The following is a 17,121-nucleotide window of genomic DNA, read 5'->3' as shown; positions in this document are numbered from 1 at the left end:
TCGACGCCGGGACAACAACGGTGGACGACGACAGGATTCCCGAGAACCCAGACGTCATCCTCGGAATCGCACGCCAGAGCCGAGTGACTCATCGTCGTCGTCATTATCCTCTTCATCCTCATCATCAGATAGACATCTGCGAAGGACAGACGATCGTCGACAACCCACCGCCCCCAGCGCCGGGTATAGAGCTTTCAACCGTTCGCTACGAGATGTCCGACGGCCTGAGAGATTCTAACCGGGAGCAACAGAGAAGTACGATGGGAGTACTGACCCAGAAGAATTCCTTCAAGTCTACTCCACGGTACTCTACGCTGCCGGAGCAGACGACAACGCGTTGGCAAATTATTTGCCGACGGCATTGAAGGGTTCTGCGCGTTCATGACTGATGCACCTCCCGCCCTACTGTTCACGAAAAAAATCGAACACACCGGCCTGGGAGATCTGCTTAGCTCCTGTGCAGGTCCAAATCTTGATGAGATGCGGGCGTGCCAGTCAGTTTGATCCTGCAACTGACAAGATATGCAAATAGTAGATCAAAACAGCCGATCGGCTAACAAGCCGATGGAGTAGTTCCAGCCGATAGCCGATAATAGCCCATGCCGATACCAGCCGATAGCGATAGGGTTTAAGCAATCAGCTATATATCCAATGTAGATAATGATAAAAAGGCAGTCGGCTGATGATGATATAATGAAATAACAATATAATCCAGTATAAACCAATCGGCAAATAATGATATGATAAATAAGCATCCATCCAAAGGTTAAAGCACACATCGGCTGGAAGTCCAATGTCATGAAATCCACAAGATTAGATTAAACAGTGAAACCTTTGTTGTCATGGGCTAAATCCAACTTATATGTATATGCAATCCTTATGAGCCGATGCAACGTACAGATAACTCACCGGCTGAAACCCCGATGAAACCCTTATTGGCAATCAAGAAACAGGCTAGAGATTATGGTTCTAAGCACGACTTAGTAGATCAAACTTAACTGATGCAGCACTAAGTATGAAAAGAAACATAATATCCAGACAATCAAGCCGTTGACTGATTTTCAGGGTGGTAGATGTCTAAGCTAATCTAATCTAGCAACGCGATTTAGCCGATACCGGCAGAAACCCTAAAACGAGAAGCAGCTGATAGAGCTAAATTGATATGCTAAGACTAGATTAACAAAGACATATGATAAATGGTTAGGCAAATATATCATCCAAACCAGAGCAATCCAAGAGGTCGAATGTATTGATGCAGCCTTGAACGACGCCGACGTAGACGATATAATTGCCTGGGCCGACGGAACATTGGACTTATCCTTGCGCCGTTGATCGAAGACGATGCAGCCCCGCATTGGGTGCCATGTTTCGCCTGAATGTAAAAACAAAAGTAAAAGTAAAAAGGGTGGCGATGCGCCGAATTGTATTGATCGTAGCGATGATTACATAGACCCCGGGTGTACATATTTATACCCATGGGTTGATACAAGTCCTTGTCGGCCAAGAAAGAAACGTTCCTAAAGATAAAAGGAAAAGATAAAGTCCTTATAGCACACTAAACACACTTTCCTAAAGATAAAAGGAAACTAACAAACTATTCCTAATTAATAGATAACTTGCCATGCCGCATTCTCTTTGAACTCGGTCTCTTCTGGATAAGCTTCCTTTAGTAGATCAATTTCCTTAACCGAATATAGCAAGAATCCGACAACTGACGACTTGACAACTCTCATCGGCTAATCTTAGGACTTTGAAGCCGATGCTAACTCTAAGCCGATGTTGTTCCTCCGTTAAATTCTCCACTATGACCATGATCTTGGCATTGACTTCTTCTTCAGACATGTGGATATAAAACTCGTGTCCCACTGGGCGTGCCAATTTGTGTTGACGAAAAAAATCGAACACACCGGCCTGCTTAGCTCCTGTGCAGGTCCAAATCTTGATGAGATGCGGGCGTGCCAGTCAGTTTGATCCTGCAACTGACAAGATATGCAAATAGTAGATCAAAACAGCCGATCGGCTGACAAACCGATGGAGTAGTTCTAGCCGATAGCCGATAATAGCCGATGCCGATACCAGCCGATAGCGATAGGGTTTAAGCAATCGGCTATATATCCAATGTAGATAATGATATAAAGGCAATCGGCTGATGATGATGTAATGAAATAACAATATAATCCAGTATAAACCAATCGGCTTTAATGAGTGCAGAAATACAATCCCCGAAATCACCGACGCCACTGTGATTCGTGCTTTCAAAACCGGTGTCAGAGATCGCTATACTACCCAGGAGTTGGCAACAAGACGGATCACAACTACTTGAAGATTTTTCGAGATCGTCGATCGATGCGCTCACGCGGATGACGCACTTTGACACAAGAACGACAAGCCGAAGATGGGGGGAGAGAAGAAACTAGCCAAGGACGCACTTGAACCAAGCAAGAAGAAAAGTAGCAAGAGTGGGAAAAGGAAAGCTCAAGCGGAAGTCCTCGCATCAGAATACAAGCGCCCTCCCAAGCACCCAGACCCACAAGGCAATGACACGAAGAGAATATGGTGCCCTATACACAAGTCGGACAAACATTCTCTGGAGGATTGCCTCGTCTTCAAAAAGTCGCTGGAAAAGCAACTGGCATTGGAGAAGGGCAAGCGAGTACGTGTAGTCAAGAAGGCCACTGAGGCAACCACTCAAGACTTGGACTCGGCATACCTAGATTCCGATCTCCATGTCTCGCACATCTTCGGAGGTTCCACGGCGTACTCCTCAAAGCGAGAATACAAGAAAGTGGAGCGTGAAGTTTGTTCGACATGGCAGGGGGCTGCACCCAAGATGAAGTGGTCTGAACAGAAGATCGAGTTCTCAGATGAGGACCATCCCAAGGCTACTGTCATCCCAGGACGATATCCGATCGTGGTCGAGCCCACTATTCGGAACATCAAAGTCACGCGAGTTCTCATAGATGGCGGCAGCTCCATCAACCTCTTCTTCGCCTGCACCTTGGACGTGATGGGAATCCCACGAAGCGAGTTGACTCCCACCGATCAACCCTTCCATGGGATTACTCCTCAGTCGTCGTCCAAGCCATTGGGCAAAATTACGTTGCCTGTGACTTTCGGCCAAGCAAATAACTTCCGAACGGAGCATATCACCTTTGATGTCACTGAATTTGATACAGCATACAACGCCATCATCGGGAGAAATGCACTCGCGAAGTTCATGGCCGCATCTCACTACGCGTATCAAGTGCTCAAGATGCCCGGGCCGAAAGGAACAATCACTAATCAAGGGAATGCAAAGCTGGCGGTGCAATGCGACAAGTGGAGCCTCGACATGGTCGAGCACACTGCCAGCCCACCCGCCATAGCTGAGCCACCCAAGAAAGTGAGCAAAACAAGCAAGACGCCGAAACCAGACGGTGCAATCAAGATCGTTCCGCTCTCCAGCGCCAACCCCGACACGATCGTCAAGATCGGGGCATCACTGGGCGAGAAATAGGAACTCATGCTCATCACTTTCCTCTGCGACAATGCAGACGTGTTCGCTTGGCAGCCGTCCGACATGCCGGGTGTACCTAGGGAGGTGATTGAGCACAAACTCATGGTGCGACCCAATGCCAAGCCAGTAAAACAAAAACTGTGAAGATTTGCACCAGATCGAAAACAGGCCATATGAGAAGAGCTCGACAAACTTCTCAAAGCTGGTTTCATCAGAGAGGTACTCCACCCAGAGTGGCTAGCCAACCCAGTCATGGTGCGGAAGGCTAACGAGAAGTGGAGGATGTGCGTCGACTTCACCGACCTCAACAAGGCGTGCCCCCAAGGATCACTTCCCTCTTCCTCGAATAGACCAACTGGTGGACTCAACAGTTGGTTGTGAGTTGTTAAGCTTCCTTGACTCTTACTCCGGCTACCACCAAATCAGCATGGCAAAAGAGGACGAGGAGAAGACAGCATTCATCACGCCGTTCAGTGTATTCTGCTTTGTTAAGATGTCGTTTGGACTGATAACCGCAGGAAACACTTTCCAACGCACGGTCCAAGGGGCACTTAACGATCAGCTTGGGAATAATGTCGAGGCCTACATCGATGACATTGTTGTCAAGACCAAGACAGGCGACTCATTGATTGACGATCTATGGAAAACATACAACCTCTGACGATATCGCCTCATACTCAATCTTGAGAAGTGCACGTTCGGAGTACCATCGGGCAAGCTGCTCGGGTTCCTCGTCTCTGGCAGAGGAATAGAAGCAAATCCCGAGAAGATCAAGGCAATCGAGAACATGAAGTCGCCCACAAGACTCAAGGAAGTACAGAAGCTAACCGGATGCATGGCGGTACTAAGCAGGTTCGTCACTAGGATGGGAGAACGAGGACAACCCTTATTCGCTCTGCTGAAAAAACAAGACAAATTTGTATGGACACAGTAAGCCAAAGAGGCGTTCATCGCACTCAAGCGCTACCTGTCAAACCCCCCTGTACTTCTTGCTCCCCAACCTAATGAAGAATCATTCCTCTATATTGCCGCCACGCCATATTCTGTGAGTACTGTCATCGTTATCGAGAGAGAAAAGGTGCAAAGACCAGTCTACTACGTCAGCGAAGCTCTCCATGACGCGAAGACAAGATACCCACAGATTCAAAAACTGCTCTATGCAGTAATTATGACGTCAAGAAAGCTACGCCACTACCTCCAAGCCCACAGGGTCACAGTTGTTTCCTCCTTCCCTCTTGGTGAAGTCGTGAGAAACAAAGATGTTGTCGGCCGCATTGCAAAATGGATAGTCGAGCTAAGCCAGTTTGATGTCCACTTTGTGCCACGAACAGCCATCAAGTCCCAGGTTCTCGCCGATTTCGTAGCCGATTGGACTATGCCTGAAAACAGGTTAGACAGTCAAACCGACAACGAAACGTGGACAATGGCGTTTGACGGCGCACTCAACAGCCAAGGAGCAGGGGCAGGGTTCATCTTGACATCACCTTCGGGAGACCAGTTCAAGCATGCAATTCACCTCAACTTCAGGGCGACCAATAACACAGCCGAGTACAAAGGACTACTCGCTGGGATAAGAGCTGCAGCTGCACTTGGAGTCAAGCGACTGATCATGAAAGGGGATTCCGAACTAGTCGCAAACCAGGTGCACAAAGACTACAAGTACTCTAGCCCCGAGTTATCCAAGTACCTCGCTGAAGTCAGGAAGCTGGAAAAAAGATTTGATGGAATCGAGGTCCGACACGTATACCACAAGGACAACATCGAACCAGACGATCTGGCACGGCGTGCGTCTAGACGGGAGCCAGTCGAACCCGACACCTTCCTGGACGTCCTGACAAAACCATCGTTGAAAGAAGCGCACAGTCGCACCCGAGATCAGCTCGAGGGCAACAGAGGCAGAATGCACCGTTGCTGACATCGAGACCACAGACGACTGGCGGATCCCACTAATTAAATTCATAAGTAGCAACGCGCTGCCTGAGGACGATGCAGAAGCCAAGAAAATAACCCGTCAAGCCAAAATCTATTGTATGATCAGCAATGATCTATACAAGAAGGCGCCAAACAGGGTACTTCTCAAATGCGTCTCGTCCGACGACGGCAAACACCTCCTCCTCGACATACACGAAGGGATCTGTGGATCACATGCCGTCGGTCGTACATTGGTCGGAAAAGCCTTACGACAAGTATTTTTCTGGCCAACTGCCCTCAAAGAAGCTTGCGACATGGTACAACGGTGTGAAGCTTGTCAATTTTATAGTAAACACACAAAGCTACCAGCACAAGCACTGCAAACCATCCCCCTCACTTGGCCGTTCTCGTGCTGGGGGCTCGACATACTCGGAACATTCCCACGAGGACAAGGCGGCTACAAGTTCTTGTTCGTGGCGATTGACAAGTTCACCAAATGGATCGAAGCAACACCCACGGGGGAAATCAAGGCCGACAACGCCATCAAATTCATTAAAGGGATATTTTGCAGATATGGATTGCCTCACCGCATCATAACGGACAACGGCTCCCAGTTCATCAGTGCCGACTTCCAGGATTACTACATTGGACTGGGAGTCAAGATCTGCTTCGCTTTGGTCTCTCACCCTCAAAGCAATGGACAAGTCGAGAGGGCAAACAGCATAGTACTACAAGGAATCAAGACCCGTGTCTACGACAGGCTCATGTCACATGACAAGAAGTGGGTCGAAGAACTCCCCTCGGTACTTTGGGCCGTGCGCACCACACCGACAACGTCCAACAAGGAGACACCTTTCTTCCTCGTGTACGGCTCAGAAGCCATGCTTCCCACTGAGCTGCAACATCAGAGTACACAAGTACAGAAGTACTCCACCAGGATCAGGAGGAGCAGCGAGGCGACGATGTGAACCTTCTCGAGGAACATCGAGAATGAGTTGCCGTCAGAGCAACTAGCTACCAACAGGCCCTTCGCCGATACCACGAGAAGCGCATCCGAGCATGCACGCTTTCGATCGGCGACTACACAAAGGCACAAAGGCAGTTGGAACCGACAAAAGTTTTACAAACCATGATTAATTAAGGAGTACAGGCGAACCGAAGTCCTACTCTTCAAAAAGTGGGAGAACAGACTCTCCCAGATCACCGACTTCTTCCATCACGTCCTTACGCGCGTCGTTAGCCGCCCCCTGATCCAAGATCCTCTGGAGATCGAGTTCAGGGTGCGCCAACCTTACGCACGCGAGGACGTGACACGTCCCAGTGTAGATCCCGTTTGACGTCTCCTCCCCGATCCTGGCCGCATGCTTGGAGGGGATCGCCTCCATCGTCATCGCCAGTTCCGCGAGCGAAGTCATCAGCGAGAACTCATCGGGATTCACCGGGATGGTGGTCATGACACTGCACTCTCCGGTGAGCTGGTGCAGGCCGGTGTAGGTAACCCGCAGCGAGCCACGGATCTCCGACAGGTTGTTCTCGAGCTCCGACATGCGGTGCTCGAGCCCCTGCCATTGCCGCTCGTTGCCGGCCACCAGCTCGCTCATCTTCTAGAGGTCCTCGCGAACCTTCGCCAGGTAACGCGCCAGCTTGTCGGCGCGTTCGTTCGCCGACGACGCCGCCGCCGCCCTCGCCGCCGCAATCTCGCGACCTATGCCGCGAGCGCCGGCCTGGAGGATGCGCCCCATCTCGATTTGGAGCTCCTCCCAGGTGAGGACATCAGCGGGCGGGCCTCGAGCAGGCACAAGGTCGCCGGCAGGGCCGCTGGGCGTCGCCTCACGGCTCCTGGGCACGACCACGACATCTGTCGAGGCCACTGCAGGAGACGCACTGGAGTTTCCTCCAGACCCGTCTTGCGCCGCCTTCGCCCACACCGCCCTGTGAAAAATTGCCGTAATGGCCATCAAGACGAGCTGCCTGAATTTGATGAATCAAACGACCTCAAACTCGTCAACTTACTTCTCGCCAAGTGTCACCAGCCTCTGCCGTCGCGGAGGTGGGGGAGACGCATCCGAGGCCTAAGTAAACCGAGTACGGTGTGAGGACAACATCTTCCGACTACGCAATCAATAACCAAAGACGGCTTACCGATGGAGTGGGTGCTTTCCGACGGTTACCGAGCACGGAGGAAAACTTCCTCCCCTTCTTCGGAACGGTGCCGCCACTGGTCGTGGCAGCAGCGGGGACAACATCGGACACTTCCTTGGCGACGTCCTCCTTCAGCGACGCTGCCGCCTGGTGGTCCACGAGCAGCCCGATGACGTTAGTTAGAGGGAGAGCCTGCACTACATGAAGTCACGATGCGGTCCTGGAAGAAAAAGATAAAGGGTCATCGAGTACACTCACGTTGATTGCAGCTTCGCCCTCAGCTGCCCCTTTCTCACAAAGAGGGGCAGGGACGTTGCTCGCCGTCGTTGGGCCGCTGATCATCACCTGGCCAACACGGCGCTCCACGGTTTCGCTGTTCAAACCTATAGATCGAGAACCAAATTTTGATAAGTCAGGAGGAATGTATGCACAAGGAAGGGAACCCAGAATGCAAGAAAAATACCCCGAGGAGAAACCCGGGTCGCGTCCTCCGACCCAGAGTAGTCAAAGGCTGGGTGGGCTCGAGCCTGGAGCGGCTGGATCCGCCTACCAATGAAGTCGGCAGCGACTTCATACCCCGATAACCCTCGTACTCGGAGGTCATTGATGATATCGATGAACGACTCAAGTGTAACACCCTGAAAATTCGACCAATAAAAACAAAACTCTAAAAATGCGGACCTTCGAAAACTTTTTAAATTAATTGCATCATGCCGATTTTATTCGCCTATTTTATTTGGATTTGATTTCGAAATTCATTAGTCGTGAGTAAAGAATAGTTAATTAAGAATAAACCCTAAAAATAAATTGGCAAAATAAATATAATTTAAAATAAAGATTAGGTGAGGATAGAAACAAATAAAATATTATCGCGACCATAATGGTAATAATTAAATTTAAGTGCGATGGAGCAAGAATTAACCCTAATTAAAAATTCAAATAATTTATATAAAAATAAAATATGGGTAATATTAATTTAGGGTGAAATTTTATTTAGAATAACACAAATATTGAGTAAACTTCATTTATGCAAAAATTAGAATTTATAGGGCTATATTTAAATAGAAAATAGGCTAAAATCGGGATAAATAGGAAAAGTCACTATTCATTGCCCACTAGGTGCTCGAGTGCGTCCCCTAGCCATCCCCCTCCTCTGCCACACCGCGCCTAGCCGTCCTTGCGCCCCGCGCCGCCGTGGGCCGTCACCGTCGCCGTCGCCTCGCTCCGCCGCTGCCGCCGCGCGCCGTTGCGTCGCCTCGCGCCCCGAGCCGCCGTGCGCCGTCGCCATCGCCGCCTCGAGCCCGTGTCGCCGCCCGTCGCGTCCCGCCCCGAGCCGCGCGCCACCGCTGTCGCCGCCGCCGTCGACGTCCCGTCGCCGCGCGCGTTCCATCGCCGCCTCGCGCCCCGTGCCGCGCCGTCGCTGTCGCCGTTCCGTCGCCGCGCGCGCATCCCATCGCCGCCTCGCGCCCCGCGCCGCCGCGCTGCCATCGCGTCACCCCCTTCACCGCCCCCCTCTCTTCCCTCTCCCCCCTTATCCCCTCTCTCACCTATATAAGCCCACCATTCTCCCCTCTCCCCACTCCATTCCCTCCTCCTCTCCTCTACCCACTCCACCGTGTCGCCGTTGTGCCGCCACGCCGCCGCCTTCGCGCCGCCGCATTTGAGCCGCCGCGCCACCGACCTCGGTGACGCCGCACCGTACCGGGTGCCGCGCCACGTCCTGCGCCGCCGTCACCGTCGTCGCCGCCACCGCCACCGCCGGTGAGCCGTCTCCTCCCCCCCTCGCGCCCACCGCCGTCGCCGCCCGGGTGAGCAAGAGCCGAGAGAGAGAGAGGTAGAAAGAAGCCGGGAGGGAGGAGAGAAAAAGAAAAGAAAGGAAAGGGAGAAAAAGAAAAGAAAGAAGGAGAGAAAAAGAAAAGAAAGGAAAGAGGAGAAAAAGAAAAGAAAGAAAAGAGGAGAGAAAAAGAAAAGGAAAAATAAATAGAAATTAGAGGGAGATTAAGGAAGTTTAGAAAATTTAAAATAATTAGAATTTAATTATAGATTAATTATAGTCGTAGAATTGCAAAATTTAATATAATTATAGATTATTTTTGGGTAATCTCTATAAGTAATCGATTCACGGTAGAAATTCGGATTTAATTACTAGGAATTTTAGCCGTGTATTATATTTAATCGTTTAGTCATAGACTAAATTAAATCGTACAATATTATAAGATAATTTTAGGATTTTGTCCGATATTTAGCTCGCGATAGAAATTTCTAACCTATTATACAGATGTAATACCCGAGCGGATTAAATTAAAAACTTGTGCTAATAAAATATTTATGCCACAAAATAGTTTGGGGATGGATAAAGTTAAACAGACGGAGTAGCTCTATTTCACGAATGAAAATAGATAATGTATGAAACCGACTTTCGCGCTCGATATCTTCTTGGATTTACTTGGATCTTTATTTGAATTCTAACCGAATTCAAATCGTTTCTTCGCACGTAATTTTAGAGCCCGAGGGAGTTGCGGATCCGAGCGAGGACCAAGACCCGCAAAGCTTCGAGCAAGGCAAGTCATCACTATTCTTTGAACATGTTGATCCCAATTGCGAAATTATTTTGTTTACAAATAAATTGCATGCAATGATGAACATCCTACTTGTGATTATGCCATGCCTTGGTTCTTGTTTACCCCTTATGCCTTCGTAACCATGTTTACGTATGAGTCCCTAGTCAGTTATGACAATTGCTTAGAAATGTTATTCTAGAATCATGCATACTCATATTTATCAAATGCTATATGCTTGGGCAATTACCTTTGGGAAGGTAATTGAGATGCGGCATGTGGGGACATGAGCGCCACATTGCCATGATGTTGATGACATGATTTGTGAAAGGAGAAATGAAATTAAACAACTGTTTTCGACTGGGGCGGATGGAGGATTTGGGTGGTATCCGGAAAAGGCTAGTGCCATCCCCGGTCAATTAAGGACCGAGCCATGAAGTTAAGCATGAAACGACCTCCATACAACCGCACTTCTCGTATGGGTATAGACCTAGCGGAGTAGATAGCTGAGCGGAGGCAGTAACCATGCATAGTGGATTCTTGTTATGTGAGGCAGGGGCTCTATGGTGGGGCAGCCATTGGTAGGACCGCGAGGCGGGTGTCTACAGTGGTGTCGCCATTGGTAGGACTGCCATGTGAGAATCTAAATGTAATTATAACTTAATGCATGTGTGAGTCTTCCCTTCCCGGGTGCGCCAGAACTCCTCTCACTGCTAGAAACCGTGTACGCCTAGAGTGCATGAGGATGTAAAGTTCATGGAGCGGGTACTGCCAATGCGAGGTTATCGAAAAGCTTTGCCGTGACACGTCTCATGTGTTGGGACGAGGCTCATGTGTTGGGCAGTCGCGGAGTACGGGTAAAGTGTACATCCACTGCAGTGTGAGTAAACCAAATCTATTCGAATAGCCGTGCTCGCGGTTATTGAGCACTGGGACATGTATTACACTTGGCTAGACTCTAAATTCTTAACTTGTGTGGGATGGGATATTGCATGATGATTTCTATGCTGATGGAGCCACTTCCTGAGAGGCGGGAATGTGGACGTCCTCAGAAAACCATGACGACTCAATAGCGGGAAGCTATCCTTGGGATCACAATGGATGGTGGACAGAATCGTCATTGTTTAATATGAACACTGGTACTAAAATTTGATCAGTTTGTGCTACGTCTCAGGTTTGTGAAAAGAATTACAAAACTTGCTTTGCGCAAAAGAACCATAGCCATCCTTTGAATACCCCTGTCATGTGCATTGTTGCTGTGGTGGCTTGCTGAGTACGGTTGGTACTCACCCTTGTAATATACAAACTTAATCAGAGGTCGGAGATGAAGCTTCGGAGGATCCCTACGCTTACTACCAGGAGGATGATGGAGACGATGGCGCTCAGTAGGTCTTAGTTACGGTCGTTGCCTGTGGCAATGGCGTGCCGCTGCCTTGACTCTGCTGCCTTACCTACTTCTGTTTTTGGAATGTATTCCGGACCGCTCGGTCTGATGATTTGAGATTATGCCTGCGGGCTTATGATGTAATAATTCGCACTAGACTCTCGTGTATGTGCATTTGGTATTTCAGCTATGAACTCGTGTGTACCAGACTACTTGATCCAGGGAAATGGTACTGTTTACATGATAGATTCCTGTTATAAAAACGAGGGTCCACATGAAGGGATGGGGTCAAGGCAGGCTTGGCAGTCCAAAACGGAATCTTGTCTGGTTGTTCCTCAGGGACAACAAAGATTGGATCCAAATTTTCTATCTGAAGATAGAACCACCTCGCCCGCCATTTGCTACGTGAAGAGGGGCACTTGAAGGGAATGTATCGCGACTTCAGGCCATCCCGAAGTCGGAAACCAACACACCCGGACACATTTTTACGTTCCATCCAGCACAGCTCGTAGTAGAAACGAAAGAGATCAAGAAACGGCTCTACCCCAATGTAGGCCTCACAAAGATGGGAAAAGATGCTGAGGAAGGCCATGGAGTTGGGGTTCAGATGGAGCAGAGAAAGACCGAAGAAATTCAAGACGAGAAGGAAAAACTCAGAAGGTGGTGGGAGAAAACCGCAGAGAATATAGTCCTCAACTGCAACCATGCGGCCCAGGACAGGTTCAGGTTCAATACCTCCTGGTTCCCTCTCCATGGTCCAGCGACCGGGGAGAGCGCCTTCCTCCTGCAACTTCTTCAGGGACGCGCTGGTGGAAGTGGACTTGTCGAGGTCCATTGCCGCCGGAGATCACCGAAGGAGGGACCAAGATGAGCAAACTAGGGTTTGTGCGGGAGCGGAGAAGACGAAGAGCGCTTGGAGGCTAGGAAGTTTTTGCAACAGGCGGGCTCCAAAATGGATCCCCAAAACTCCCTTAAATAGACGCACTACCGACGATGCGAATTCCAAGGAAAGGAGAGAGATGGCCGCCGGAAATTTCTGGGTCCGTTACGCGCGGCAGTTTTTGGACTTCAATTTAAATTCACTCATGACCGTTGAACTTCGCGTGGCGTCATCGATTACTCCTTGTCTCTACGCTCCTCACGCTGAGATCGACTAGTCGAGAACAACAACAAACCCGACATCAGAAGTCGCGATCGGTTACAGAGTTCATTTAAGCAGAAGTCAGGGGCTACTGTCAGGGTTACGAATAAGGTATACCCTCTACCCTTGGATATACGCTATACATCGATATGGTATATCTGCACGTATACGGATGTTCTTTGTATACGCTAAGGAAATTCATCATGGAGTCCACAAATGGAAAGATTCCTACTCGGATCGGACTGGGTCATCACTGTATCATGTAGGGTCCGATGTCTCCGAGTCCTACTTGGAAACCACCTTACCTGCGGTATAAAAAGGACCCACCGGGAGGACCTACAGCATCGAATCTCATAGCCGAGACAACCACCATAGCCTACGAAGCCGGAGCCTACAGGAGCCAAGTCGCCGGGTGATCTAGTCGAACCAACTTGACTACGGTCTCGTCGGTATCATCGAGTTCCATTGTTCCCTTTGTAATCTGTGATTCCATCATATAATCCCATATCAACTGGATTTAGGGCTATTACCTACCAAGGGGCCTACCAAGGGGCCTGAACCAGTATAATCCATGTTTTCTATTAGCTTGATGTCATATTACGTAGATCCTCGTACCAGCGTACCCCAATACCCTCTATATCCGGTCTACGGGTATCCCCCGTTGACAACAACATAATAATCACCGGGTCTTAATTGCTAGCAAGGCTTCTTTGTAAATACTAAATTAACTTATTGAACCACATGATAAAACCCACTCTTGATAATTAGCTGTCAGTTGTAAAAAGTAAACAAAAATCGAAGATACTAATTAAATTTGAATTCTTACTGTCGTATTTGAAATTAAATACATTGCAAAAGAAACAAACAAATATACGCAAAGGAAATAAATTAGTTCCAACCAATTACTTGGATGATTTGTTGGCTTATATACCAAAATTCCTAGGTTGAGATCATAAACTATTCGGTAAATTGGTCAGATTCAATAAACTTCAAACATTTTAGGACAAAATTTGACTTCTCAGGTTTTTGTGATAGAGTATAAGTCTATCTTTAATTAGATGACGTAGTCATATTAGCAATATGTTTAATAAACAAATATCTTCAACTAATTTATCCTAAAATCGAAAAAACATCTACAGTATAAAAAACATCATACAAACCAATTCCATGGTTGTGATTGAGACACCATATTTTCTCATAAATAAATTCAAGACTTCACGATTTCACATGATTTTAGTTTACAATTTATATGATGCAAGGGTAATTAGAAAAAAAATCATTTCCAACGTAATCCCAAATAAATTAGAATAGAGTAAAAAAGATATTTCAATAAAAATATCACTCATGCATATATATTTGTTATAAAATTTTGAGTGGTGATCCGATGCTCTCTACTGATACTATTATATCACCAGTAGAAATGATCTGATCCATTCGTTATTTACTAATACATTAATACATTGATTAAGGGTAACCTTTTCATTTATATATTTTTTTCGGGCTAGATTGATCAATCTGTGGTTATTTATTGTGCTGGCATAGCTCATATTCCATCGAAATAAGCCAAACAAGAATAAAAAAGGTTTAGTGACTACTAAATTATAATTATACCCCTTACGCACTTTTTTTTATAGTAATGTCTCTCCATGTTTGAACTACTACTATTTAGGGTGGTAGTATAAATAGATCTAAACCATTCGATCAAATAAGATCAACGGATTAGATTACTTTCTACTATCAATAGAGAGAATCGTAGTGGGTCTCAAATTTTAAACGTGTTAAACAAGATACCCGCGCATGTGCGCGGGCTACCTTGTTATAATTAGATTTTCTAAATAACTAGTACCCACGTATCAACCTACAGATTTTCTATCGTATCGCCATAACAGTGCACACGTGTACAAATAAAAAACGAAATCAAACTACCATATCTAACTGTAGGCCATTCGGCCATTGACAACAATTTTCTATTTCCACGCTGAACACGAGCCACAGTTGACAGTTGAATCGCTGAGCCTCACTCTATTTAAACCCGTCACTCGTACCCATGCTAATACAACAAACATACCACAGTCGCGAGAAGTTAATCGCGATCGAGATAGCTAGCTAGATTTCAATTTTTAATGGCAGGTCAGCCTCCCAACATGTTGGCACCACCGACCGACGACGAGCTGCTGCACGCGCAGGCCGACCTGTGGCGCCACAGCCTCTACTTCGTCACGTCCATGGCGTTTCAGTGCGCCGTCAAGCTCGGCATCCCCACCGCCATCCACCGCGCTGGCGGCACCGCCTCGCTGCCCGACCTTGTCGCCGCCCTCTCCCTCCCGCCCGCCAAGCTCCCGTTCCTCCGCCGCCTCATGCGGCTGCTGGTCAACTCGGGCGTCTTCGCCGCTGCCGACGACACCGCCACCGGGTCGGCCGGGATGTACCGCCTCACCCCGCTGTCGTGGCTCCTGGTGGAAGGCGAAGGCGCAGCGCCCGTCGTCGACGGCCACCCGAGCCAGGTGCTTGTGGTGCTCGCCGCGACGTCCAGGCACTGCGTGGAGGCGGCGATGGGGCTCGCGGACTGGTTCGGGAAGGACCTGCCGCCGTCGTCCTCGGCGCCGCCGTCGCCGTTCGAGGAGGTGCACGGCGCCGCGCTGTTCGACGAGAGCATGGCGAACCTTGACCCGGAGTCTGACTCGATGTTCAACGAAGCTCTAGCGGCGCACGACCACTCAGGCTTCCCCACGGTTCTCCGGGAGTGCCGTGAGGTGTTCCAGGGGGTGGAGTCGCTCACTGATTGCCGCGGTGGTGACGGCAGGGCGGCGAAGGCCATCGTCGAGGCCTTCCCACACATCAAGTGCACCGTGCTGGACTTTCCCCGGGTGATTGGCGAGACACGAACTGGTGTGGTGAACTACGTAGCGGGCGACATGTTCCGTGAGATCCCACCTGCTCAAGCTGTGATGCTCCAGGTAGTATTAACTGAAATAAATTAAAATTAAAAGTGATTTTCAGCGCACGTATATATACCAGTGAGAGTTTGATTTATTATTTTTTATAACTTGTGATGATTGAATTTGAATTTGGATGTTTTTAAAGTCATATATCATATATCGATATATCTTGTTATTTTTTTTATAATATTAGGATAACATGCAAATACGGAAGACATCGTCCTGAGTGATTAATTAGAATCCATTTCCTATATAGAAGAACATTTAACGACTAGTTCGCCACGAAGTGTGTAATTCAAATTGCGCATTTGTTAACTTTTCTATGACTTTTTTGTGCATGGTAGCTTGTGCTTCACCACTGGAATGACGAGGATTGTGTGAAGATCCTAGCTAATTGCAAGAAAGCTATTCCAACCCGAGAAGATGGAGGGAAGGTGATCATCATAGATATAGTTATTGGTGCTCCTTCAGGACTGCTGCTAGAAGCCCAGCTCCTCATGGATGTGGCTATGATGGTGGTGACCAAAGGCCGACAGCGAGACGAGAATGATTGGCGTGATCTCTTCAGCAAAGCAGGCTTCAGTGACTACAATATTGTGAAGAAACTGGGAGCTCGAGGCGTCTTTGAGGTCTATCCATAGCAGTGGCTCCAACACTAATTATGTGGGTCCCCTCTGTGGAGGATGTGATCTAAGTGAATAAAGGAAGGAAGGGCATATTTTCTGAAACAAATTGTTATATATGTGATCTATGTCAAGCTTGGTTTTGTGAATTAATACGTGTAAAACTTCTGTTGAATGTTTCATGTGAGTTAATGTGTCCGGCTTGCTTATGTAAAATTTCAATATGTAAAATCACTTAGGCCATGTTCAATGCGTAGCCCCAGGTCGTCCCCCTAGCGCCCTCCGTCTGAAGCCGTTAGCCGTTTCGCCCGAGCCGTCCCCGGCGATGGAACACGCGCCTCTGCTGGGGGACACGTCCCTCGCTCGCTTTTGGCAGGGGCATGCAGCGGAACGACGCGTTGTGTGCCGGTGAGAGGAGAGGGAGACGAGCGGCGGATCCGGCTGCCGTCACGCCAGATCCGGTTGCCGGCATGTCAGATCCATGCGCTGCTCACCGTTGACCACCGCGCCATAAGTCGTCGGCCACCAGCAACGGCGTTGCTCCAGCGGCGGCGGCAGCCCTCCTCATCGCCCTTCCGGCCGCCGGCTACGGGTTAGAGAAAGAGGCGAGCGGAGGCGGAGGGAGAGAGATGGAGAGGGAGTAAGGCGGCGGTGTCTAGACGAGGAGGGAGGCGGCGGCGGTGTCTGTGGTGGTGCAGCGCGAGACTCCCGGGAGGACGGCGACGGGCGAAGGAAGTGAGACGAGGCGAAGAAAAGAAGAAGAGGAGGGGCGACGAAGAAGAAGCAGGAGCAAAGAAAAAAGAGAAGAGAGAGAGGGGGGGAGAAGAGAGGGGTAGTATAGGAAAACACCCACCCTGGGATTTTTGGTTGGGACACCCATTGTGGGGTTGAGTACCTTTATTCGGTTGCTTCAGATTTTGAAGAGAC

At 48.7% G+C, this 17,121-nt stretch overlaps 1 protein-coding gene across 1 annotated transcript; it reads left to right on the top strand.

Moving 5' to 3' along the window:
* Nucleotides 1–14,714: 14,714 nt before the first annotated feature.
* On the top strand, nucleotides 14,715–16,388 carry LOC127755143 (flavonoid O-methyltransferase-like protein Os11g0303600). The gene is made up of 2 exons (XM_052280785.1): nucleotides 14,715–15,589; nucleotides 15,916–16,388. Exons 1-2 carry the CDS (start codon nucleotides 14,756–14,758, stop codon nucleotides 16,210–16,212), a joined length of 1,131 nt encoding a protein of 376 aa, XP_052136745.1. The 5' UTR covers nucleotides 14,715–14,755; the 3' UTR covers nucleotides 16,213–16,388.
* The last annotated feature ends 733 nt before the right edge of the window (nucleotides 16,389–17,121 follow it).

The sequence above is a fragment of the Oryza glaberrima genome, chromosome 11, assembly GCF_000147395.1.
Source record: "Oryza glaberrima chromosome 11, OglaRS2, whole genome shotgun sequence".
In the NCBI taxonomy this organism is placed as follows: Eukaryota; Viridiplantae; Streptophyta; class Magnoliopsida; order Poales; family Poaceae; genus Oryza; species Oryza glaberrima.
The sequence above is the reverse complement of the archived record's forward strand: the minus strand, read 5'-3'. Positions and strand labels throughout refer to the sequence as shown.